The following is a 23,291-nucleotide window of genomic DNA, read 5'->3' as shown; positions in this document are numbered from 1 at the left end:
CCAGCAGCTTCTCACTGTTTAAACCAGTGAAACTCAAACACACAGGTATCAGGGGCAGTGTGAGTAGTCAGAGCAGTGTTTCTACATGTCGTTACAGGGTCTGCCTGGTTTAGACAAAGCTGGATCCGGAGCCAAACACCCAGAGGGATCCTGGCCTCTCACAGCCCCATGAGCCCCGAGAGCTTCAAACTCATGCACCGGCACAGGTCAGCACACACACCACACACACACACACGTTCACAAATGTTCTGCTTTGTCCTCATTGAACGACACACTCATCTGTTCATACTCACACACCCTCATCACACTTTAAAGTCAACACACACCTTTTCTCAGTGGCGTCTCGTCTCTTCACTGAGTCCATCTGTCTCATTAATGATCTTTGCTAATTTTACATGAGAAGCTTTTCCTGCTGCTCTCACTGAATCCTGCTCTGTCTGCTGCACACGTCACGCTGTCTCAATTTCTACCATTCTCTCCCCCTCCTCTCTCTCTCTCTCTCTCTTCCCATCATACCATCCTGTGTCATTTCTTGCACGGTCTTTGCTGCATCACTCACATTCCTACCAACTTCATTCACTTCCTGCATGTTGTGGTTGTTATTTGGCCTCCTCCTCTCGGGTGTTTGGATATACTCTGCATGGCCCCTGTTTTCCTCCCCCCTTCCTCTCCTCCTCCTCCTTTACCTGCAACTTCTACCCCTCTCCTCGGTTCTCCACCATCCCTCCTTCGTTCCCTCCACCCAGTCCCATAGCTGTTTTTGACTCCAGTGCGCAACTCCTCCTCCTCTCTCTCCTCTCACAACTCCAGTGAGATGGGGAACGTCGGTAACCTGCTGATCCTGGCTGACGGCATGGTGGTGGAGCACCCCGAGGACTTCTACCGCATGCAGGTCAGAGGATCCAGCCCAGGAAAATGACTGCAGGAATTCATCGACTTTGTTGTTAAGATTTTGTGTTTTATGGAATTAAAACAAAGATGTGTGGTAGTTTAAGGAGAATAGAGGTGTAACCTGCTGTATATCATCAATATAAACACTGCAAACTTTTGTGTGAGTTGTGTTTTCTGTTTCCAGGCAAGCCCCTCCTCCTCCAGTCTTAGCTCCACCCACTCAGCGCCCTCTCAGATGATAAACTCCGCCCCTCAACCATCAGAGGTGAGAGACAGAATACACCCACTGTAACATCCATCCATCAGCTCCTCTCAGACGTGTGTGTGTGTGTGTGTTTTTCTTGTGTTAAATTGTCCCTGTGTGTCTCTGCAGTCGGCTCTCCGTCTCTGCCAGACAAATACAGACACAACAGAGAGATGCTGATGCTGCTGCCGCCGCACAGAGAGAGGCGAGCAGCGCCATGTACACCAACATCACCGAGAACGGACAGGTACGCAGCGACACACCGAGACAAACACCCACGTTCTTGATGGAGGCTGAGTGTCTGACATTTTTCTGTCTCTGTCTCTTCAGCCTGCGAACTTCCAGCGAGCGCTGTTCCATCAGGTGATTGGTCCGTGTAAACCCTGCAGTGACCCAAACCTCTCTGTGGCTGAGAAAGGTAGGAGAGCTCACACAGACACACCCCAGTCTGCAGGATGATAGAAAAACAGTCCATTTATCTTCTCCACTCCTCCCCCTCTTTCCCTTTCTTTTCTCCCCCCTCCTCCCCTCCCCCTCTCCTCCTTTCCTCCCCTCCAGTCCTCACCACCCCCCAGTAGTTGGAGTTTGGACAGTGGTACCAGAGAAGCCCTCCCCTTCCTCTCTGCCCACGTTGGCAGTGTCATGGCGCCTCCTGTTCCCCCACGCAACCTGCCTCATGGTATGACACAACTGCTAAGTGTGTGTGTGCATGTGTGTGTGTGCATGTGTGCATGTGTGTGTGTGTGTGTGTGTGTGTCTTGTTCTTTTGCTTGCACTTGTGGATGTTGATTTTCTTTGGTCTGTGTGGAAAAATGTTTCTTCTGACAGTACTGCATATAAACAGGTGTGTGTGTGTGTGTGTGTGTGTGTGTGTGTGTGTGTGGTCCAGCCTTTGTCCAGCTCCCTCAGAGGTGTAGTTGTCTGTGTTTGTATGTCAGAGTGTGTGTGGTGTGGGATATTGTCTCCTCTGACCTGAACCTGCTTTACAGCTGTTACAGGTTTAATCCCAGTGACTCTCCTACATTTGAACTGTATTTCTACTGAGGAAATGTTTCCAGTGAAACCTGTTCACACTGACGTCTGTGGATAATCCTCAGCAGTGTTTGAGTGATGGGGAGGCAGCGCGGGCTGAGCTTCCCTGAAACAACCAAACCCTGGACATTTACATTTCTGAAGGAAAAACAAGAAACTCCATCCACTAACAGTTATTCTGTATCTTCTGAACAACTCAGCACCACAAATGATTGAATTCCACTCACACACATAATCTACACTGGGTGGTGTCAAAAGGTTCAGAGGTGGATGTCTCAGAACTGTTGAAAGTTATTTATTGAATCGATCATAGAAAATCTGCAGGATCATTATTTATCACTTCAAACACCTCCTCTCCCTCACACACTCCTCCACCTCCTCTCTGCTCCAACCTCCTGCTGCACACTTCTACTTCTCTCTCTTTCTCCTCCTCCTCCTCCTCCTCTTCTTCTCTGGTCTGAGGTGTGTGAGTGTGTATCTCTCTCAGTCAGTCCTGCTGTGTCCCCCCCTGTAGGCCAACACCTGTCGATGCACTTTGATGCTTTCCACCACCAGGTCAGCGACCTCCCTCCAGCTCTCCCCGCGCGCTCCTTAAGAAAGGTACCCTCCTCCTCCTCTTCCTCACTCCTGCTGTTGGTCTGGATGCTTGTCTGTCTGTCTGTCTGTCTGTCTGTCTGCACTCCCCCAGGAAAAGCACATCAGTAACTGGGTGCATTTTTATTTTTGTGTTAAGGTTAAGGTAGATTATTGTACAGGCTCACTGAGTGTTTTGATGACTCATTAATCGTTTACACAAAAATAACAGAAGAGATGTGACAGAGCATTTACAACAGGAGGATAAACCCCCAGAGAAAGAATCATTCCCAGCTGACTCTGTGAGCTGTGAGAGCACTGTGTGTCAGCACCAAACAGGAAGGAAGTGCTGAGATTAAAGATCAATACAGGAATCAGCAAAGGAAGTTTCCCCATTGATACACTCTTCTCCTTTTCTGTGTGTTTCCTGCTTTCTGTCCATTCTCCAGTTGTTTAGTTTTTAACCTTCTTGTCCTTTTCCTTTTCTCCCAGGTGACAGTTAGACTCCTAAACACAGTTCTTACTCAGTTCTTACTGTTCTTGTCCTGTACATTGTTTTTATAAATAGACATGTTAAAGAAAAATGCTATGAAATTGTTCATTCTTCTTGTGAAGTGTTGAGATCTCAGTGTGTGCAGACAGAGTCAGTGCAGTGTACAACATCTGGCCTGTCATGTCCTGACATGTTCTGTGTTTGCATTATTTATTTATTTTTAAACAAACTGAAAACAGATTGACCTGCTACCTTCAGCTATTTCATTATGTTTTGTCACATGTTGCAAATGTTGTATTATTGATTATTTAGCTATCATACTCAGATCATCACATTAAAAACCTTTGAATAGAAACTGACCTTGTGTTCCCTCTCTTCCTCTCTGTGCCCCCCACCCCCTCTCTTTCTTTCTCTCTCTCCAGTCTCCCCTGCACCCTATACCTGCCTCGCCCACCAGTCCTCAGTCCATCCTGGATGGCAGTAACTCCACCTTGTCAGGCAGCGCCAGCTCTGGAGTCTCCTCCCTCAGTGAGAGCAACTTCGGGGGCCCAGCCTCCTCCTCCGACCCCCCGGCCAGCCGTACAGACACCCTGGAGTCCGTCCCCAGCAGCCAGGCCTGGACCACCGACCAAGAAGACCTCGACTCGCCTTACCAGCCCGTCAGGTACAGTGTCTCTGAGCCTGAAGTCCTGGACGGAGCGAAACCCCCACCCTGCCGCAGCTACTCCGCACCGGGAGGCGTCACCCCGGCTCAGGCCGGGGGCCAAATCCAGCCCCAGGCACCAGGTTCAACCCCCACCGGAGCTCCACAACCACAACCACAACCACAGCAGCAGGACGGGCTGCCACACCCCCAGCACCACTACTACCACCACCACTTCCACCCACACTACATCCCCCACCACCCGCCTCTTTACCAGCTCCACGAGCCTCCCCCCGCCCTGCCCCCCAAACCCTACCTCAGAGAGGGGTGTATCCCTGAAGAGGACCCCCTTAACACCCAGTCTGCACCTCCACCGCCTCCTGCACCCCGGCCCATGCCACGCAAGATCTCCCAGCCCATAATCGCAGCAACCAAGGATGAGCAAGCTAAAGTGGCGTGGGAGCACGGCATCAGTGAGGAGTAGGACGGCGACTGATGACCTGTAGAAACAAGCAGAATATGAACTCTTTTCAGAGGAGAGAAAGAAAGAGACAGAAGTGAGAGCAAGAGCCAAACTAAAACTAAAACATGAAGTGATGTTGAATCAAACAGTCAGACCCCCCCACCCCCCACCCACTGTCCTGCTCCAATAACCAGACTAAACATAAAGGCTGTGAAGTTAAAGGTTAAAATGATGTGCAGGGTCAGTCTCTCCATTAAACCATGATGCCATCAATACATATTTCTAAATTCTGTCACAGATCTCATGTTAGTTATTGATTTTATTTCCACTCCAACATTAATCAAACATTCATTCAGAAAGGAAAAAGATCTGTAACAGAAAAATATGATCACTGTCGCTCTGATGAGCCGCACTTTAATAAAACAGAGCACCACAACACAGAATTAAGAATTCTAGTCTCCATTTCTATTTATAGAAATGCAGAGAGATGTTACTGAGGTTTGTGCTGAGGGATTATTTAGATGAAGATAAAGTGGTCCTCTGACTGAAAATAAAAGACCAAAACATAAAGTATTACATGCTTCATATTTTCACCTGAGCCCTGAACAACAAGCCAAATAACACAGAGAGGTCATAAATGCATCTGCTTCCTCATTAAATCTTCACGTTACTCCTGAACAAACAGAGCACGGCTGGAAGTGTTTCTTTATGCAAACAGAGCGACAGAGTGCCGACTGAAAGAAGCCATTTTCATCAGACACAATATATTAACAATGAATGAGAGTCTTGATGGAGCCGAAAAGTATTTATATTTTCCAACGAAAGAATCAAAGTGTGTAGATAAATGTAATACAGTATATAGAAGTATATAAATATAATTTATATTTAATCCTTATACTTTTGATGGAAGGTGAAACCTATGTAGAAATATGCAAGTTCAATGGCTTCCTGAGCCAGTAGTAGCTGCTCGATGATACATGACGTGCACTTGTTTAAAACGTGACGATGCCTCACACACAAACATCCGCAGGTTTTAATGTTACATCCAGCAAAGTGAAGGGCACAGAAATGAGCTGATTGAAGGCAGCGATGATGGAAACGACTTGTTAACCTGTGTTTTGTTTTGTTTTTTTTAGCTGAGGTTGTGTCCAAGGGAAGAAGCTGTAAATGTGTGCACGGCATCAGAGAGCTGACGTTTATAGAGAACATTAAGAAGATGAACAGACACTTTTTGCCATTTTTTATGAAAGTAATGAACTGTAATGACTGTACATTTTTTAATCAGGGTACTGTTTTGTATGCATGTTCATTCAATGAAAGTTCCAACTTAATCAGAGACTGTGAGCGATGCACAAAGGTGAATTACAGGAAGCACTGGAGGAATGCTGTGCACTGATGTCTTTATAGTTTAGGAAACACAAACACTTCAGTCACCAAGGATGTTAAATCTGCCAGATTTCATCTGTGTGATACGAGTGTAAAGTACTGTGAAGGATAATACTTTGTTTTTTGTTTTAAAAATGTTGAACTTGTTACCACCAGCTCAGACTGTAATCGTCCTGTAACCCACCTAACCACACGTCTCCTTTTTGTTTGAAATGAAAAAAAAAAAGAAACTGAACTGTGAACAGCTGTTAGCTCATCTGCTTTAACTTTGTAGCCACCGCTCCTTGTTTCTGTCACAACCATTTGCAAATGCTTGTTGTGTTTCACCTGATGCTGGATCATATTCTCACTATAGCCAGACAAGATATTTTACATGATGAACTGAAACCTTTGTCATATGTACATGTACATGACTGTAACAAAGTACCTGTTAAAGGTACAGGAAACTCAGAATCCTGGATTTGTAACGTAATGCATTGTTAAAGGAGAAGGCTGGTGATATTCTGTTGGCGCTCACACTGTCCTGCTGCCGTAAATACTCAAACACTCTGTTTCCTCCTGTTTGAGTAATGTTTGCTAAAGATACAGTGGCAAGCTGGTTTTGGAAATTGAGCAGTTTAAAGATGAAATAATAGGAACCAATGGGATTAGAGCTGCAAGCCACAGACAGAGAACACCAGCTTTATCCTGCACACGTGTCAGTGGCTTTTCCATCAGCATTAATAACAGTGAAGAGTGAAGAGTACTCTACTTATTTAGTGTCGATAGATTCAGGTGTCTCATGCTACCGTAGCGGTAGCTAATGTTACCAGTGTAAAACTGGACTTTAATTTTTCTCAAGTTTGTTTTTGTCCGTTTGGTTTTTACTTGAATATTATTTTCATCTCCTGGTTCCATTGTTGGTTTTAAACAGAGCACTGCTCCTCGCTGTGTGTGTGTCAGCTCTGATGTGTGACAGGATGTGTCACTGTTGGAAAAGCCCAGATGATTAATGACATTAATGGCGGCTGAGTTCCATTCATGTGTGTCAGTCCCGGGGTCCTACATGTCTGCATGCTGCCTCTCTGACCTGACTCATTCAATTGAAAGCAGCCATCATTATCATGTCATTAGCCTCAGGTTTTTCCTGCTCTGACAAAAAGCTGCTTTGGTTTCTTGCAGGTTTAGAGCAGGATGCTGTGACTCAGCAGCAGGTGAGTGTTTCCAAACTGACTATTAGAATGATTTCTTTTTGTCCGTCCCTCTGGACACAGTGATAGAGTTTGGATATTTTCAGGGTTGTTGAGGTGGATTGATTTGGTGTAGGAGACAGATGTTTGGTGGGGTTCAGTTTGGGACTAAAGGAACCATGTATTGCCAGAATGATCTCTCTACAGTTCTGTGTTTGTTGTTGTAATACTCATTCCAGCCACAGTACTTTGAGTACTTTATGTTTTGGAAGAACAGACTGCAGTACTAGTACTCACTGGTTTCCAGCTGTGGTGTCATGCACTGACAGCCATTTAAAAATCACTTTGTGGAAGCTTCCTCTTGTTTCTAACAGTGAAATCCGACCAATCAGATGCTAGATATTACAGACAGGTTTGATTCAGAATGTTAATACTAATGGATGGGTTTGAAGTAGTTGCAGTTGTGTGGGGAATCAGGACAGTTTGGTTCATTTTGACCTTGTTTGACTTGAGAGAGAGAGAGCGGAGGACTTGTTTGGTGTGATATTATGTTCCAGGCCAATGGTCAGACAGAGTTAAATATATTAAATACACAGGCCTAAGTCCTCATGTCTTCAGAAAACAAACATTACAATTAAGATTATGTTGAGAGAATCAGAGCTCGTCAGTTGAGGATAAACTATGCAAACGTCCCTCACGATCAGATGCTTTTAACATGATGTCCAGCTGTTTGTTAAAGTTTTACTGAGGTGTTTGTGTGTGAGAGCAGGGACATTTGCTAAAGGTTGGAACTTTAAAAAAAGTGACAAAAGCAAAGAGTCGAGACGCTTGACGTTGTATCCAGTCTGTGAAACAGTCTGAAAAGATTTTTGTGTCTTAGCGATGCACAGGTTACACTGGCAGTGAGCATGATGTGACACTGAAACCACTGAACACCATTCGCTTTTTTAAATTGAGTTTTTTTGCTTTGTGTAAACGCTGCAGCTGAAAGGAGGAATGTGAAGGGAGAGTCGATGCTCAGTGCACAGAGGAGACGCGATGATTTCTGTGTACATAAACAAGGAGAGTGTATTTATACTGATCATAAAGGGCAAACCTTGTACACATGTAGACTGTGATTGTCTTGCCTTGTACTTTCTGATGTAAAACCGTTTTTAAACCTAGACAACAGCAAACAATACGAGTTCCTTTTGTCTAATTATTCAGATTATTTCAGGGCAGCTGAGGGAGGTTTATTATTATTTTGTGTATTTTGCATCAACGACAAATCCAGACAGTGAGTTACTATGATGGTATTCCTTTGTACAATGATGCTAATAAGTATTTCTTGTATATAAAAGTCTTTATTGTGTTAGCATGGGTATAAACTGTGACGTGTATGACAGTAGATGTAAATACTCACGTTTTTTTTCCTACTCACTAAACAAACTGCTGTGTTGTGGATTCATGATTAATGACAAACATTAAACAATAATGTTTTATTGACACAGCTATGATTCAGCCTGCATTCATTCCACATGTTTAACACATAAAGACTTTAAGACATCCTTTAAGTGAAAATATAATACCAGTAGAAAAAGTGAAGGACTTGGACTCGTCTCATCTTTTTCTGAGCGACTTTGCCCCGTCAAGCCTCAGTGCCTCTCTCTGGATTTATCCTGATGAACCTCCTGAGAAACAAGAGTTTACTCATTGAGATAATAACAACATAAATATTTTATACAGCACATATTTTCCTGTATGGACAGCATTGTCTTTCTTTACCTTGGCTGTAGGTGATGTCTTTTCAGGAGTCACACATTGTCACCTGTAAATCCATACAGCTGATAAATTTCCTCAAGAACACAGAGCAGAGAAAATCATTAGTGTATCAGCTTAACATTACATTTAATTCAAGTAAAATGTCTTTACATTAGCAAACTAATTCTAAACATGAAGGTTGGTTAATAAGTCATAAGGACATCTTGTCAGTGGGTGAAAAGGTTTTTGTCCAATCAAACATTATTTGCGTGCAATGTGAGCCTGAGCCTAGTTACACATATTTACATATTTATGACAGAGTGAGTCTGCAGGTCCAAAAACCTGAGACCACTCTTCTTGAGATATGGCCAAAAACAGATTTTGTGAGGTCACAGTGAGTTTGACTTTTAACCGCCAAAATCTAATCAGTTCATCTTTGAAGGGAGAAAGAAAACAGAATTATCAGACGGAGAAAGCTGAGACGTGCTGCTCTCACTAGAAAAGCAAGACGTCGTCAAATTGTGAGAAGATGAAAAGGATGCTCGGCCTGTTTATACTGAACACAGATAATTAACTCTAGCGTCAGACCTCAGTGGTCAGACTACACCCCCTGCTGGGGAAACTGCACAATTTTGCATAATGCATTCACATTAAATTCAGAGTTTATCACGTGGCTAATAAAATGTTAAACAAACTTATACTATCAAAAGTTAACTGGAAAATTATTTACATTTGTTGGTTCTAATTTTCCCACTGCGGCCACTTTTCTCTCTTTCAGCACAAGTGCAGTGCATGATGGGTTACATTTCTTGGTTAGTGACAATTGGTTGTACACTAAACACTAGCACTAAAACAACAACTCTTCTTGGGCCTGTCTGCTTCAACCCCAACTCCCTGCAGAGTGACCTGAACATGCACCAGGCAGGTCGTGGACCACCAGGGCTGAAGGAAAGAGCTCTGTGAGATAGGGAATCAAATATTTTTCATTGATGTCTGTGTGTCTTTCAAAAGGTGGTAAAGTTTAGGACTCGACATACAGTCATATTAGTTATGTTGACTAATCTGGGCAATCTTTTTAGTAGCACAAAGCTTAGTTAATAGTGTAGTAGTTTGTTGTTGGTGTAATTTTCTGACTCTAAGTAGTATGACCCTCATCTCATCTTACTGGGCCACAACCACTCTAATGCAGGACTGGCTACCAACAAGAGACCGGCTCATTCTGGAGACGTCTCTGTATTTATTTACGTATTTATTGATTTTTTTTCAACAGTTTTTAAATGAACCTTTCAAAGTGCTTGCATATCATATAATACCCAAGTATTTTATATCAAAATATTTAGAACACTCTGAGACTACTGAGGCACCTGTTTGTCTTAGAGCACTGTGGAAAAATTGAAGTTCAGTATTTCAAAAATTTAAATATTTTGTGAAAACACACCTTTACACGTGTCCTGAATTGTTTTGGTGCTTGAGATGGGTTTAAAGTCTGAGCTTCACAAAAGTAGTAGAATGTATGAATGAAGTAAAAGATAAGTGTATAAAACATGTCTACTATTCCGTGGGCCGCATAACGCGGAAGTAAACCCGGAAGCCAGAACTCACTTTTTGTGTGTCCTTTTTTGAGCGCTGTTTGATTGATTTTGAATTATATATTGCCATGTGTGTTTGTGAATTTAAACTGTTTTCAGTAAAATCTAAAACCGGAACAGAATCGGTCGGCCAATCATTGTTTTTCTTCCAATGTAGCTCACGTATGTCGTCACTAGCGCGACGTGGTTTGTCATTGGCCTACGACCTTCTGGGAGGAGCTCAGAGAGGCGGAGAGAGGAAGTGGAAAACATATTTAAACTAAGTTTGAAGCATTGCCTCTGTTTGCCAGTACTGTGCAAAAACGACGTTACCCTGGAGGTTTGGACGCTAAAACAAACTGGAGCTTCTGTTTTTGTCCAACACGAGTGAAGCTGGACGCTGAACACACCTACCATGCGAAGGTAAGACAAACAGTTAGCGGTTAGCGTTAGCATCAACGTTATCGGAGAGTGCTAGCATTAGCCTCGAGCGTTAGCATTACCTTGTAATATCGTTTAATTCCATTTTCAGTCAATCGCGTGGGACTGCTTGTTTGTATTTTTGTACTCTCTCCTGGTCATTTTAAGTCAGTTTGTGACCGGTTATCATGTCGATGTGATCATTTTGTGTTTTGCGTCTCTACCTAGCTGTTTTACAAATGGGTGTTAGCTTTAGCATTAGTTGCGAGCGTTAGCATTACCTGGTAACAACATCGTTTAATTCCATTTTCAGTCGTTTATATCGCGTGGGACTGCTTGTTTGTAACTTTGTGCTCTCTCTTGGTCATTTTAAGTCCGTTTATGACCGGTTATCATGTTGATGTGATCATTTTGTGTCTGTGATGGTACTTCATCGTTTTGTGTCTCTACCTAGCTGTTTTACAAATGGGTGTTAGAATTAGCATTAGTTGCGAGCGTTAGCGTTAACGCCGAGTGTTAGCATTATCTTTTAAATGTATCTTTGGGGTTTTTCTCCCCTTGAGGGTTAAAGTGTGTTTGTGTTTGTGTGACTAAGTCCTTCACATTAGTTGTGGACGGTGGTAACTGTTCAGTACTCTGTTTGTTTGCAACTCTGTTTGCATGTCTTTACAATTACTCGGAAGACAGTTTACTGCTTTGTAGTTTTGTGCTCCCTCTTGTTCATTTTCAGTCACTTTATGGCAGATTATCGTGTCGATGTGATCATTTTGTGTCTGTGAAGATATTGCATCGTTTTGCGTCTCCAGCTGGCTGTTTTACATCTGCTTATGTGCAGCTTCTTTGTGGTTATTTTTGCCTCATATTGTGTCTTTGTAGTTTTGTGTCTATTCCTGATCATTTAATGTTCCTTTGTGGCCATTTTGCGTTTCACCGTGGCAGTTATGCATCTCATTGTGTCTCATGTATCCACTGATCCGCTGTTGTGTATATTGTTGAAATTTGTTTGCGGTGACTTGAGGCCTTATTCAGCTCAGTTTTGTTTTAAATACAAGCTTGAAAACTGGATTTTAACTCTGCTGCTCCACAGGTTTTAAGCCTCAGGAGTAGGTCACAATGTATGAGCTGAGATGATTGTTAGAAATTATTATCAAAACAATTTTAAAATTGTTTTTCCTCTCTCGAGCTCAGTAAAGTCATATTCTACTAACTTCATTCATTCATTCACCTCAAAACACAAAGTATGGTTCAAGGTTCCTCTGTTTAGTTTTCAGTGTTGTATTCTTCACTGTTCAAGTTTTGGAGGTGTACTGTTCTTTATTAATGAGGTTCTTTGGTTTTCAAGTGTTGTACTTGTGTTTTGCAGGTTTACTGGTTCAGATGCTGCAGCCTGGACAGAAGCTCTCACCTTATAAACCAAACAGGTATGTGTCCAAAGATTTACCCCGTCTGGAAAAATGTGTTGATGAGCTGAATTATTAATGTCAGTCAAAACTCATAATAATTGTCAGTTAATTTTCTGCCTGTGGACTAAAGTATAATTAAAGATACCACAAGTTAAAACCCTGCTTTCAAAAATGTACTTAAGTTCCTATCATGCAGTTCACAGTAATGTACATGATTCCTCCAGTGATTATTTGACAATTAATATAGAAATTTAATATAGAATTATTTATTTATTTAAGATAATCATGTTAGTAAATTTTTCCCAAGTATGTATTGAGTCTTAAAGGTGTGATGCCTTTTCTTGTCATGTGTGCCAGTAAACAAACCGTTTTCTGAGACACTCCTCTAATGTTTGGAAAATGTTCTGGTTCGGCTGTGATACTGAATATTTATGTGTATTTTGAGGTTAAACTGTTGATGAGGAATAGGTCATAATGTATTGACCATTTTCCTTTGTATGTTTCTCTTTTTATTTCCTCCAGGTGTCTCCACTTCATCCAGGATCACAGAGTCTTCATTGTTTGAAACCAGGACAGAGGCCTCCAGGTAATTCACAGCTTTACATCAACACAGAGCACTGACATTAAATTCTACAGAAAACAGAAAATATTGGCGTCAAAATTTTGAATAATACAAACTCCAACACTTACCTTTGTTTAAGCAGCATGTCTTATAAAGTTAAATGAAAACGTAAACAAGTAAATAGCTCCCTAAAGTTTTCCAAAATGTCAAAATAACTGAAATGTTATTTAATCTTTCACTTATCTTTGTTTTAAGTTCAAACAAAAAACAAAAGTGCAGGGAGCTCCCAGGCTCAGCAGCATCTCTTATAACGGTAACTGAAATTTTAAATAGATAAATAAATTCACAAGAAATTCACCATCTTTAAAGGCGCCTTCTTCTTCTGATTCAGAAGGCCCTTGATGTCACTGGTGATCCAGGGCTTGTTGTTTGCATAGCAGCGTACAGTTTTAACCGGAACAACAACGTCCATCCAGAAGCTGATGTAGTCAGTAGCGCAGTCAACAACCTGCGACCCCCGCAGTGCATCCTAGTCTGTGGTTCCAAAACAGTCTCTCAGAGCCTGCTCTGCCTCAGGAGACCACTTCCTGAATGAGGTGTGGTTGTGGGTAGCTTCCTCACTCTTGCTTTGTGGAGCAGAATGAGGTTGTGATCTGCTTTCCCCGGTGCAGGCAGCGGGGTGGCGCTGTATGCGTCCGTTACGTTAGCATACAGTAGGTCAATGGTCCTGTTTCCCCTGGTGTTACAGTCCACATACTGGTAGAAAGCAGGTAGTGTTTTGTCCAATGTCACATGGTTGAAGTCCCCAGAGATGAACACACGCGCCTCCGGGTGCTGTGGTAATCAATACTAACGGAGAGGGTGTGTTTAACGTCATCTGAGCACGACGGTGATGCGGTCAGGACCGAGGCGCTTGTGAGTTTATTGTTTATGGCGTAGTAATATTTGTAGTGGTGAGTAAGGTGTGCTGTCATGCTGATTGGAGCACGTTCTAAATGTCTTGTGGACCAATCAGATGGCTCGGTCGGAGCTACTTGTTGTATAATTGTAGTTGAGCAACGGCGGAGTGGATGACGTCGCTCGCGTCGGCACGTGGAGGAATGTAAACAATAACAACAATGGCGTCCAATCTCTCTGGGCAGGGACGGAGGCTTACAGCCGAGAGTCCGGTGTCCCTGCAGCAGCTGGGGATTTTAATGTCCAGCTTGTGTTTACATATAAAGCGAGTCCTCGTCCTTCCCGCTTCCCGCAGGCTTTCGTGTCTCTGTCCGCTCTGACTGTACTGAAACCGGGTAGCTCCACGTTAGCATCCGGGATGCTAGACCTGAGCCATGTTTCAGAGAGGCACACCAGACTGCACTCTCTGTAGGTCCTGATGTTTTTCACCAGCGCAGCCAGTTCGTCGATCTTATTCGGTAGTGCGTTCACATTACCCTCCTCACCTCGTCAGGTAAATGGGGAACCACCCCGGCGCGCGACCACGTTGTCAGAGCAACACGTGATTCCCTCGAATAAACGAGTCTTGGTGTGAACAAGAAAATCCATTTCCATAGGCTGGAATAACACAGAGTAGAAAAAGAGCAAAAATAAACAGTAAATAAAGAGAAAACTGTGAAAAAAGAGCAAGGCACACGGAGCTGCTGAAATCGCTGCCACTCGCGCCGGCGCCGGATATTAAATAAACAAATAGCTTCCTGAAGTTTTATGAAATTAATAAAACAAAGTAAAATGTGCATACATAGATCTGCTCTCCAGAGTTTCTCCACCTGGTAAAACTTTGTCTCCTCCTCATGCTCGGCTGTCACTGCTGACTGGCTGTTACCGGTGCCGTGGCTCTGCCTGTAACCAATCCCATAAACAAATAACTTTGTTTAAATGCCTTTAAGCATATGTTTATTAAGCAGCTTTTCAGATTTGCAACATGTTAAAGGTTTTTTTATCTTAAACAAAGACATTTTGTTTTAAAATTCTAACAGAAAGTGCAGGGAGCTCCCAGGCTCAGCAGCATCTCTTATAACGGTAACTGAAATTTTACATAGATAAATAAATTCACAAGAAATTCACCATCTTTAAAGGCGCCTTCTTCTGATTCAGAAGGCCCTTGATGTCACTGGTGATCCAGGGCTTGTTGTTTGCATAGCAGCGTACAGTTTTAACCGGAACAACAACGTCCATCCAGAAGCTGATGTAGTCAGTAGCGCAGTCAACAACCTGCGACCCCCGCAGTGCATCCTAGTCTGTGGTTCCAAAACAGTCTCTCAGAGCCTGCTCTGCCTCAGGAGACCACTTCCTGAATGAGGTGTGGTTGTGGGTAGCTTCCTCACTCTTGCTTTGTGGAGCAGAATGAGGTTGTGATCTGCTTTCCCCGGTGCAGGCAGCGGGGTGGCGCTGTATGCGTCCGTTACGTTAGCATACAGTAGGTCAATGGTCCTGTTTCCCCTGGTGTTACAGTCCACATACTGGTAGAAAGCAGGTAGTGTTTTGTCCAATGTCACATGGTTGAAGTCCCCAGAGATGAACACACGCGCCTCCGGGTGCTGTGGTAATCAATACTAACGGAGAGGGTGTGTTTAACGTCGTCTGAGCACGACGGTGATGCGGTCAGGACCGGGAATCGCTTGTGAGTTTAATGTTTATGGCGGAGTAATATTTGTAGTAGTGAGTAAGGTGTGCTGTCATGCTGATTGGAGCACGTTCTAAATGTCTTGTGGACCAATCAGATGGCTCGGTTCGAACTACTTGTTGTATAATTGTAGTTGAGCAACGGCGGAGTGGATGACGTCGCTCGCGTCGGCACGTGGAGGAATGTAAACAATAACAACAATGGCGTCCAATCTCTCTGGGCAGGGACGGAGGCTTACAGCCGAGAGTCCGGTGTCCCTGCAGCAGCTGGGGATTTTAATGTCCAGCTTGTGTTTACATATAAAGCGAGTCCTCGTCCTTCCCGCTTCCCGCAGGCTTTCGTGTCTCTGTCCGCTCTGACTGTACTGAAACCGGGTAGCTCCACGTTAGCATCCGGGATGCTAGACCTGAGCCATGTTTCAGAGAGGCACACCAGACTGCACTCTCTGTAGGTCCTGATGTTTTTCACCAGCGCAGCCAGTTCGTCGATCTTATTCGGTAGTGCGTTCACATTACCCTCCTCACCTCGTCAGGTAAATGGGGAACCACCCCGGCGCGCGACCACGTTGTCAGAGCAACACGTGATTCCCTCGAATAAACGAGTCTTGGTGTGAACAAGAAAATCCATTTCCATAGGCTGGAATAACACAGAGTAGAAAAAGAGCAAAAATAAACAGTAAATAAAGAGAAAACTGTGAAAAAAGAGCAAGGCACACGGAGCTGCTGAAATCGCTGCCACTCGCGCCGGCGCCGGATATTAAATAAACAAATAGCTTCCTGAAGTTTTATGAAATTAATAAAACAAAGTAAAATGTGCATACATAGATCTGCTCTCCAGAGTTTCTCCACCTGGTAAAACTTTGTCTCCTCCTCATGCTCGGCTGTCACTGCTGACTGGCTGTTACCGGTGCCGTGGCTCTGCCTGTAACCAATCCCATAAACAAATAACTTTGTTTAAATGCCTTTAAGCATATGTTTATTAAGCAGCTTTTCAGATTTGCAACATGTTAAAGGTTTTTTTATCTTAAACAAAGACATTTTGTTTTAAAATTCTAACAGAAAGTGCAGGGAGCTCCCAGACTCAGCAGTATAGTTCACTGATGTCAAATAAATACATAAATAGCTTCCTGAAGTTTTAATAGGTGATAGTAATAAGTAATGGTGAAAGGAATCTAATATTAGAGGTAACAGTAAAGGTAATATGTGATAAAAGCAATACAGAAGTAATAGTAATCCAAAATAGAAGTAAAAATGTCATGTTATGGTGGGACATCGAAAATGTCAAAAGACGCCACAGTACAGTAAGACATCAAAGTGATTTGTTAAATGTTCTGGTTCAGCTGTGATGTTGAATATTTATGTGTATTTTGAGGTTAAACTGTTGATGAGGAATAGGTCATAATGTATTGACCATTTTCCTTTGTATATTTCTCTTTTTATTTCCTCCAGGTGTCTCCACTTCATCCAGGATCACAGAGTCTTCATTCATTGAAACCAGGACAGAGGCCTCCAGGTAATTCACAGCTTTACATCAACACAGAGCACTGACATTAAATTCTACAGAAAACAGAAAATATTGGCGTCAAAATTTTGAATAATACAAACTCCAACACTTACCTTTGTTTAAGCAGCATGTCTTATAAAGTTAAATGAAAACTTAAACAAGTAAATAGCTCCCTAAAGTTTTCCAAAATGTCAAAATAACTGAAATGTTATTTAATCTTTCACTTATCTTTGTTTTAAGTTCAAACAAAAAACAAAAGTGCAGGGAGCTCCCAGGCTCAGCAGCATCTCTTATAACGGTAACTGAAATTTTAAATAGATAAATAAATTCACAAGAAATTCACCATCTTTAAAGGCGCCTTCTTCTTCTGATTCAGAAGGCCCTTGATGTCACTGGTGATCCAGGGCTTGTTGTTTGCATAGCAGCGTACAGTTTTAACCGGAACAACAACGTCCATCCAGAAGCTGATGTAGTCAGTAGCGCAGTCAACAACCTGCGACCCCCGCAGTGCATCCTAGTCTGTGGTTCCAAAACAGTCTCTCAGAGCCTGCTCTGCCTCAGGAGACCACTTCCTGAATGAGGTGTGGTTGTGGGTAGCTTCCTCACTCTTGCTTTGTGGAGCAGAATGAGGTTGTGATCTGCTTTCCCCGGTGCAGGCAGCGGGGTGGCGCTGTATGCGTCCGTTACGTTAGCATACAGTAGGTCAATGGTCCTGTTTCCCCTGGTGTTACAGTCCACATACTGGTAGAAAGCAGGTAGTGTTTTGTCCAATGTCACATGGTTGAAGTCCCCAGAGATGAACACACGCGCCTCCGGGTGCTGTGGTAATCAATACTAACGGAGAGGGTGTGTTTAACGTCGTCTGAGCACGACGGTGATGCGGTCAGGACCGAGGCGCTTGTGAGTTTATTGTTTATGGCGTAGTAATATTTGTAGTGGTGAGTAAGGTGTGCTGTCATGCTGATTGGAGCACGTTCTAAATGTCTTGTGGACCAATCAGATGGCTCGGTTCGAACTACTTGTTGTATAATTGTAGTTGAGCAACGGCGGAGTGGATGACGTCGCTCGCGTCGGCACGTGGAGGAATGTAAACAATAACAACAATGGCGTCCAATCTCTCTGGGCAGGGACGGAGGCTTACAGCCGAGAGCCCGGTGTCCCTGCAGCAGCTGGAGATTTTAATGTCCAGCTTGTGTTTACATATAAAGCGAGTCCTCGTCCTTCCCGCTTCCCGCAGGCTTTCGTGTCTCTGTCCGCTCTGACTGTACTGAAACCGGGTAGCTCCACGTTAGCATCCGGGATGCTAGACCTGAGCCATGTTTCAGAGAGGCACACCAGACTGCACTCTCTGTAGGTCCTGATGTTTTTCACCAGCGCAGCCAGTTCGTCGATCTTATTCGGTAGTGCGTTCACATTACCCTCCTCACCTCGTCAGGTAAATGGGGAACCACCCCGGCGCGCGACCACGTTGTCAGAGCAACACGTGATTCCCTCGAATAAACGAGTCTTGGTGTGAACAAGAAAATCCATTTCCATAGGCTGGAATAACACAGAGTAGAAAAAGAGCAAAAATAAACAGTAAATAAAGAGAAAACAGTGAAAAAAGAGCAAGGCACACGGAGCTGCTGAAATCGCTGCCACTCGCGCCGGCGCCGGATATTAAATAAACAAATAGCTTCCTGAAGTTTTATGAAATTAATAAAACAAAGTAAAATGTGCATACATAGATCTGCTCTCCAGAGTTTCTCCACCTGGTAAAACTTTGTCTCCTCCTCATGCTCGGCTGTCACTGCTGACTGGCTGTTACCGGTGCCGTGGCTCTGCCTGTAACCAATCCCATAAACAAATAACTTTGTTTAAATGCCTTTAAGCATATGTTTATTAAGCAGCTTTTCAGATTTGCAACATGTTAAAGGTTTTTTTATCTTAAACAAAGACATTTTGTTTTAAAATTCTAACAGAAAGTGCAGGGAGCTCCCAGGCTCAGCAGTATAGTTCACTGATGTCAAATAAATACATAAATAGCTTCCTGAAGTTTTAATAGGTGATAGTAATAAGTAATGGTGAAAGGAATCTAATATTAGAGGTAACAGTAAAGGTAATATGTGATAAAAGCAATACAGAAGTAATAGTAATCCAAAATAGAAGTAAAAATGTCACGTTATGGTGGGACATCGAAAATGTCAAAAGACGCCACAGTACAGTAAGACATCAAAGTGATTTGTTAAATGTTGTGGTTCAGCTGTGATACTGAATATTTCTCTGTGTTTTCATGGTTAAACTGTTGGTGAGGAATAGGTAGCAGTGTATTGATCATTTTCCTTTGTATATTTCTCTTTTTATTTCCTCCAGGTGTCTCCACTTTGTCCACGATCGCAGAGACATGGTCCTTGATCGGAGACATTGTCCCATGCTTCGTAGAGACCTTGCGATAGAATTGGCGGAGACGGGGGTCACCGATTTGACGGCACTGCCTGTAATCACAGAGACGTAGTCCACGAGTCTTTGTACAATGAAGAAGTTCTGTGAGACCAGGACAGAGGCCTCCAGGTAATTCACCAACAGCTTTACATCAACTGTCCAACACAGAGACTGACATTAAGGGGACTGGGACTGGGACTGGGATGGCCAGTTTATCTGTAAATATTTAAGAATTTGGACTCTTCCAGTTTTAAACAGCCATATAACAGCCTACACAGCACAAACTGTTTAAACCAACAAGTATATTTTATTAGAAGCAGTCAGCATGACTGAACTCCCTGAGAAATGTCTGCTGAGACATGTTGGAGTTGTGCTAAAAGCTAATATGTGGCTTGATGAAGGAAAGAGTCTGACAACATTATGATAGGATTCCTACAGAGACAGAGCTTTTTATTAAAGAGGAAGATCCTTCTTGTTTGACCAGAAACATCACTGTATATCACCACCAGACTCCATTGACAAAAACAGGGATTTTACCCAGCAGAGCACAGGAATTGTTAATCCGCTGCTGCTGCCATCTTTTAGTTTGTTTGTGTTATTGTGTGCTACTTTTGCTTAATGTAAAGTATCTGATTACTTCTTCCACCACTGAAGGTCACACAATAACACAAACACACTAACAGATGGAGGCAGTGGTATTCCAGCAGCTCCTGTGTTCTGCTCAGTTAAATTCCTGTTTTTGTCAATGGAGTCTGGTGCTGATATGTAGTGATGTTTCTGGTTAAACAGAAAGTCAGTTGAAGAAATGAAGATAGTTACGAGGCTAAACATATGTCTGGTAGTTTTTCTATATCCAGTGTTAACTCTGGTTGGCAGCTTCACCCAGTATCAGTGAAGCCACTGAAGAGCAGTTCAATTTATCTTGTCCTGTGTGATTCATGGCCACAACACAACCTCACTGCTACAAGTGTTTATTCATGGTTTTGTTGTTGTCTTTGTGTCTGTAGACTGGGCTCCTACACTTGGATTTTTGTTTACTTAATGCAAATATTTTGTCCCTAAAATCAGTGAACAATAATGAAAAATAACCATGATCTCAATATTGATCAGAATAATGAATGATGCAGCCACTTTAAGTAAAGACAGAAAACTTACCTGGCTGAGTTATATACGTTTATTGTCAGTGTTTTGTGTCTCTCTGGGTTTGGTAATCTATGCATGGTCATCCATCGATCCCTTGTTGTGTATATCAATGATTAGTCATTTGTTTGAACTTGGTGCTTGATTGAGCAGTTTGGTGTTAAAGGCTTGAAAACTTCATTTTATCTTTGTTTTCCTCCACAATGTCTGAGCTGAGATCACAGTTAGAAATCATTACACCAACGTTTAAAATTGTCTGAATGCTTTCTCTTTTAGGTCAGTCAGGTTTTATTTGTAATTGTCAAGGCTTTAGTGTTTAGTTTTCACCGTCATGTTCTCCCACACTGTGTGGTTTTTAGTGGTGAAAACGTTCCATTACTTTGTTGTATTAGTTTATCATTCAAGTGTTGTGCTTGTGTTTTTCAGGTCGACTTGTTCAGCTGCTGCAGCTCGGACAGAAACACGATCATCACCTCACTGGTCAACAGGTATGTGTCTGAAACATTTACCCAGTCTGAAAAATATGTGTTGATGAGCTGAATTATTAATGTCAGCAATTGCTTCTGCTTTTTCATCACTGTCGCTGGTTAAATCCCAGCTCACACCTTGGTACTTAATGAATTTACTACTGAATATAACGAGCTGAATGATCTTGTCCATTAAATGTGAAAAAGTACCGTAAAAACTGTAATCGCTCAGAGCTCAAGGTGATGTTTTTTTTGATCAACAGTATTTAATATTTATCATATGACAAAGAAAACTGTTAAATTCTCACCTCAAGCTTCTGTCTTCAAGCAAATATTTGTCATTCTTGGTTTAAAATATGTATCAGTATAGTTGTCAATGTTTTGTCTTTGGACAAATTGACTGTAGCTCTTCAGTGATTAGTTGATAAACAAACAATATTTGTTGTTGTTGTTATTCAGGAGGTGATGACAGTAAACTGTTGATTTTCTGAAACAGCCTCTAATGTTTGTTAAATGTTGTGGTTCAGCTGTGATGTTGAATATTTCTCTGTGTTTTCATGGTTAAACTGTTGGTGAGGAATAGGTAGCAGTGTATTGATCATTTTCCTTTCTCTGTTTCTCTGTGATTTCCTCCAGGTGTCTCCACTTCGTCCACGACATCGAGTCTTCATACAGAAGTTGTTTGAGACCAGGACAGAGGCCTCCAGGTAATTCACCAACAGCTTTACATCAACTGTTCAACACAGAGACTGACAATACATTATAGATCTGCAGTCACTGATCTGAGGTCTGACAGTTTGATTTGTCACAAACAGACTGAACTTATTATTACAGTTTGTTAACAGAGTTCATGAATGTTCAGTTTCACACTACAAACTCATTTTGCTTCTGTCAGTGCAGCTTCTTCTGTCTTTGTGTACAAAGCTGATTTAACTCTTGGACTAGTTCTGATTAGTCCAGAACCAGTTAGTCCACACTCTGGTTTCTTTATAGATTTAGTCTTTTACTTCTCTGTCTTTTGACAGTTTGAAGTTCAATACCCAGAAACTCGCTGTGCTTTTATTTTGATGGGCTAAAAGTCACATCTTTGTGTTAATGTTTGTTGTGTTTTTCTCCACAGGATTAAAACTTGAACCATTAAACCACAGAGAGAAGAGACAGACATGAAGACATTTTCAGAAGGTCAGTGTTTATTCTTTTCAGTCTGACTCTGTCATTATCTCAGCTTCAGTGATTTGTCAGTTTTAAAAATAATGCAAAAAATAAGTCTAAACAATATGTATTACAACATGCATATACATATATATAAAACAGAAAAAAAACCTTAGTTTAGAATAGAATGGAAATCTCTAGGACTAAAAAAGTAAGTATAAAATCATGTAAAAATACACTTTAAACCTTAGAGGAATGTAAAATATCAGTTTACAAACTTAAATAAATGTCAGAATAACTCAAAGCCATAAAAAGTTAAGTACAAAACCTAAATATAAATAGATAAATATAAACCTTCAAAAATATATTTAGAACAAAAAGTAGGAAAAAAATAATTAAAAACCCTTATGTCTGAATAATGACTGTAAAACCTTTAAAAAGTTAAAACATGCGAATCATCATTTGACCACAAGGAGACGCTGGTTAGAGCTGGTTGGGGTTAATGTAGTTCCAAAGATGAACATGTCAGCTCAGCCTCTTTGTGATTATTAACTGCTTGTGATGCACTTGAATGTTTTTCATATTAGTCTCTAGAAAATGTGCCAATGACTACATTACATATGATGGAAACCAACAGTTCACACCAGTGAGATGGTGGAGGTCTTTCATTTCCTTAACAGCTTTGTAACACTTTCTTTCTTTCATCCCCTTCAGGTCTTCAGCTGCATCGTCTTCCCCTGCAGAGACAAGAACACGTTAACCACAGAGGTACATGAACAGTGTATTAGATACAGGAAAACTACTGAAACTGCTTTACTGCACAGTACTTGAAAAGGTAAATGAAAATCTAAATTTCAAGCCTATGAGAGACAGTTTTTACCTTTCCTCATGTTTCTTTTTAGAAATTACTAAATAAAATACTTAGTTACGTAAATAAATTTTACTAATACTGTTTTTTTTGATGCTTTTGGAATACTGACTGTTTTTCCTTTCTATACCATGACATGCAGCTTAAGTTAAAGAAATTGCCTTAAAACAACTATCTTACCTTTGTCTTACACAGACAACCCACAAACTCTGTAGATCTGTGAAACTTATATTTCCCTATTTTTAATACTGCAATATCAGTACTCTAATTCAATATACTACTGTATACATAGCCTTGTTTGTAATCTGTTGTTCCTGAATTTCCCCCTTTTGATAAATGATTATCTTACGCTTACTCTCTTAATAAATACTTTTGAATACTCAACAGTTTCGTAGTCTGTCGAATATTTTTGGATGAATGCCACCTATACCTCATACGTTTTCACCTGTGACCGTTTTTGATGCCATACTATACTATGACTTTTTTTTGGCCGTTTTTGATGCCATACTATACTATGACTTTTTGTGATG

At 41.9% G+C, this 23,291-nt stretch overlaps 1 protein-coding gene and 4 long non-coding RNA genes across 6 annotated transcripts; 3 read left to right on the top strand and 2 right to left on the bottom strand.

Annotated features, from left to right (window-relative positions):
* Positions 1-6: 6 nt before the first annotated feature.
* Positions 7-1,143, top strand: LOC108889859 (uncharacterized). Its single transcript, XR_001962064.2, has 3 exons — positions 7-206; positions 811-892; positions 1,076-1,143. It is a non-coding gene; the product is annotated as an uncharacterized LOC108889859 (long non-coding RNA).
* A 563-nt stretch (positions 1,144-1,706) lies between these two features.
* On the top strand, positions 1,707-8,383 carry LOC108889858 (dedicator of cytokinesis protein 3-like). The gene is made up of 4 exons (XM_051067385.1): positions 1,707-1,814; positions 2,682-2,767; positions 3,656-4,433; positions 5,476-8,383. The coding sequence occupies exons 1-3, from the start codon at positions 1,778-1,780 to the stop codon at positions 4,358-4,360; spliced, it is 828 nt and encodes a 275-aa protein (XP_050923342.1). The 5' UTR covers positions 1,707-1,777; the 3' UTR covers positions 4,361-4,433; positions 5,476-8,383.
* LOC108889864 (uncharacterized) lies at positions 7,025-9,962 on the bottom strand. Its single transcript, XR_001962070.2, has 2 exons — positions 8,659-9,962; positions 7,025-8,564 (listed from the first exon to the last, which is right to left on the bottom strand). It is a non-coding gene; the product is annotated as an uncharacterized LOC108889864 (long non-coding RNA).
* A 59-nt stretch (positions 9,963-10,021) lies between these two features.
* On the top strand, positions 10,022-23,203 carry LOC108889862 (uncharacterized). Of its 2 annotated transcripts, XR_007809796.1 has the most exons (9): positions 10,022-10,625; positions 11,986-12,043; positions 12,548-12,611; positions 16,659-16,722; positions 19,066-19,263; positions 20,701-20,762; positions 21,378-21,448; positions 21,862-21,923; positions 22,608-23,203. It is a non-coding gene; the product is annotated as an uncharacterized LOC108889862 (long non-coding RNA). The 2 variants fall into 2 exon arrangements; XR_007809797.1 differs by lacking the exon at positions 16,659-16,722.
* On the bottom strand, positions 12,518-18,951 carry LOC108889861 (uncharacterized). The gene is made up of 7 exons (XR_001962066.2): positions 18,437-18,951; positions 17,057-18,252; positions 16,031-16,131; positions 14,652-15,846; positions 14,326-14,426; positions 12,946-14,141; positions 12,518-12,655 (listed from the first exon to the last, which is right to left on the bottom strand). It is a non-coding gene; the product is annotated as an uncharacterized LOC108889861 (long non-coding RNA).
* Positions 23,204-23,291: the final 88 nt, after the last annotated feature.

Source organism: Lates calcarifer, unplaced genomic scaffold, assembly GCF_001640805.2.
Source record: "Lates calcarifer isolate ASB-BC8 unplaced genomic scaffold, TLL_Latcal_v3 _unitig_1653_quiver_1207, whole genome shotgun sequence".
NCBI classification, from domain to species: domain Eukaryota; kingdom Metazoa; phylum Chordata; class Actinopteri; family Centropomidae; genus Lates; species Lates calcarifer.
The sequence above is the reverse complement of the archived record's forward strand: the minus strand, read 5'-3'. Positions and strand labels throughout refer to the sequence as shown.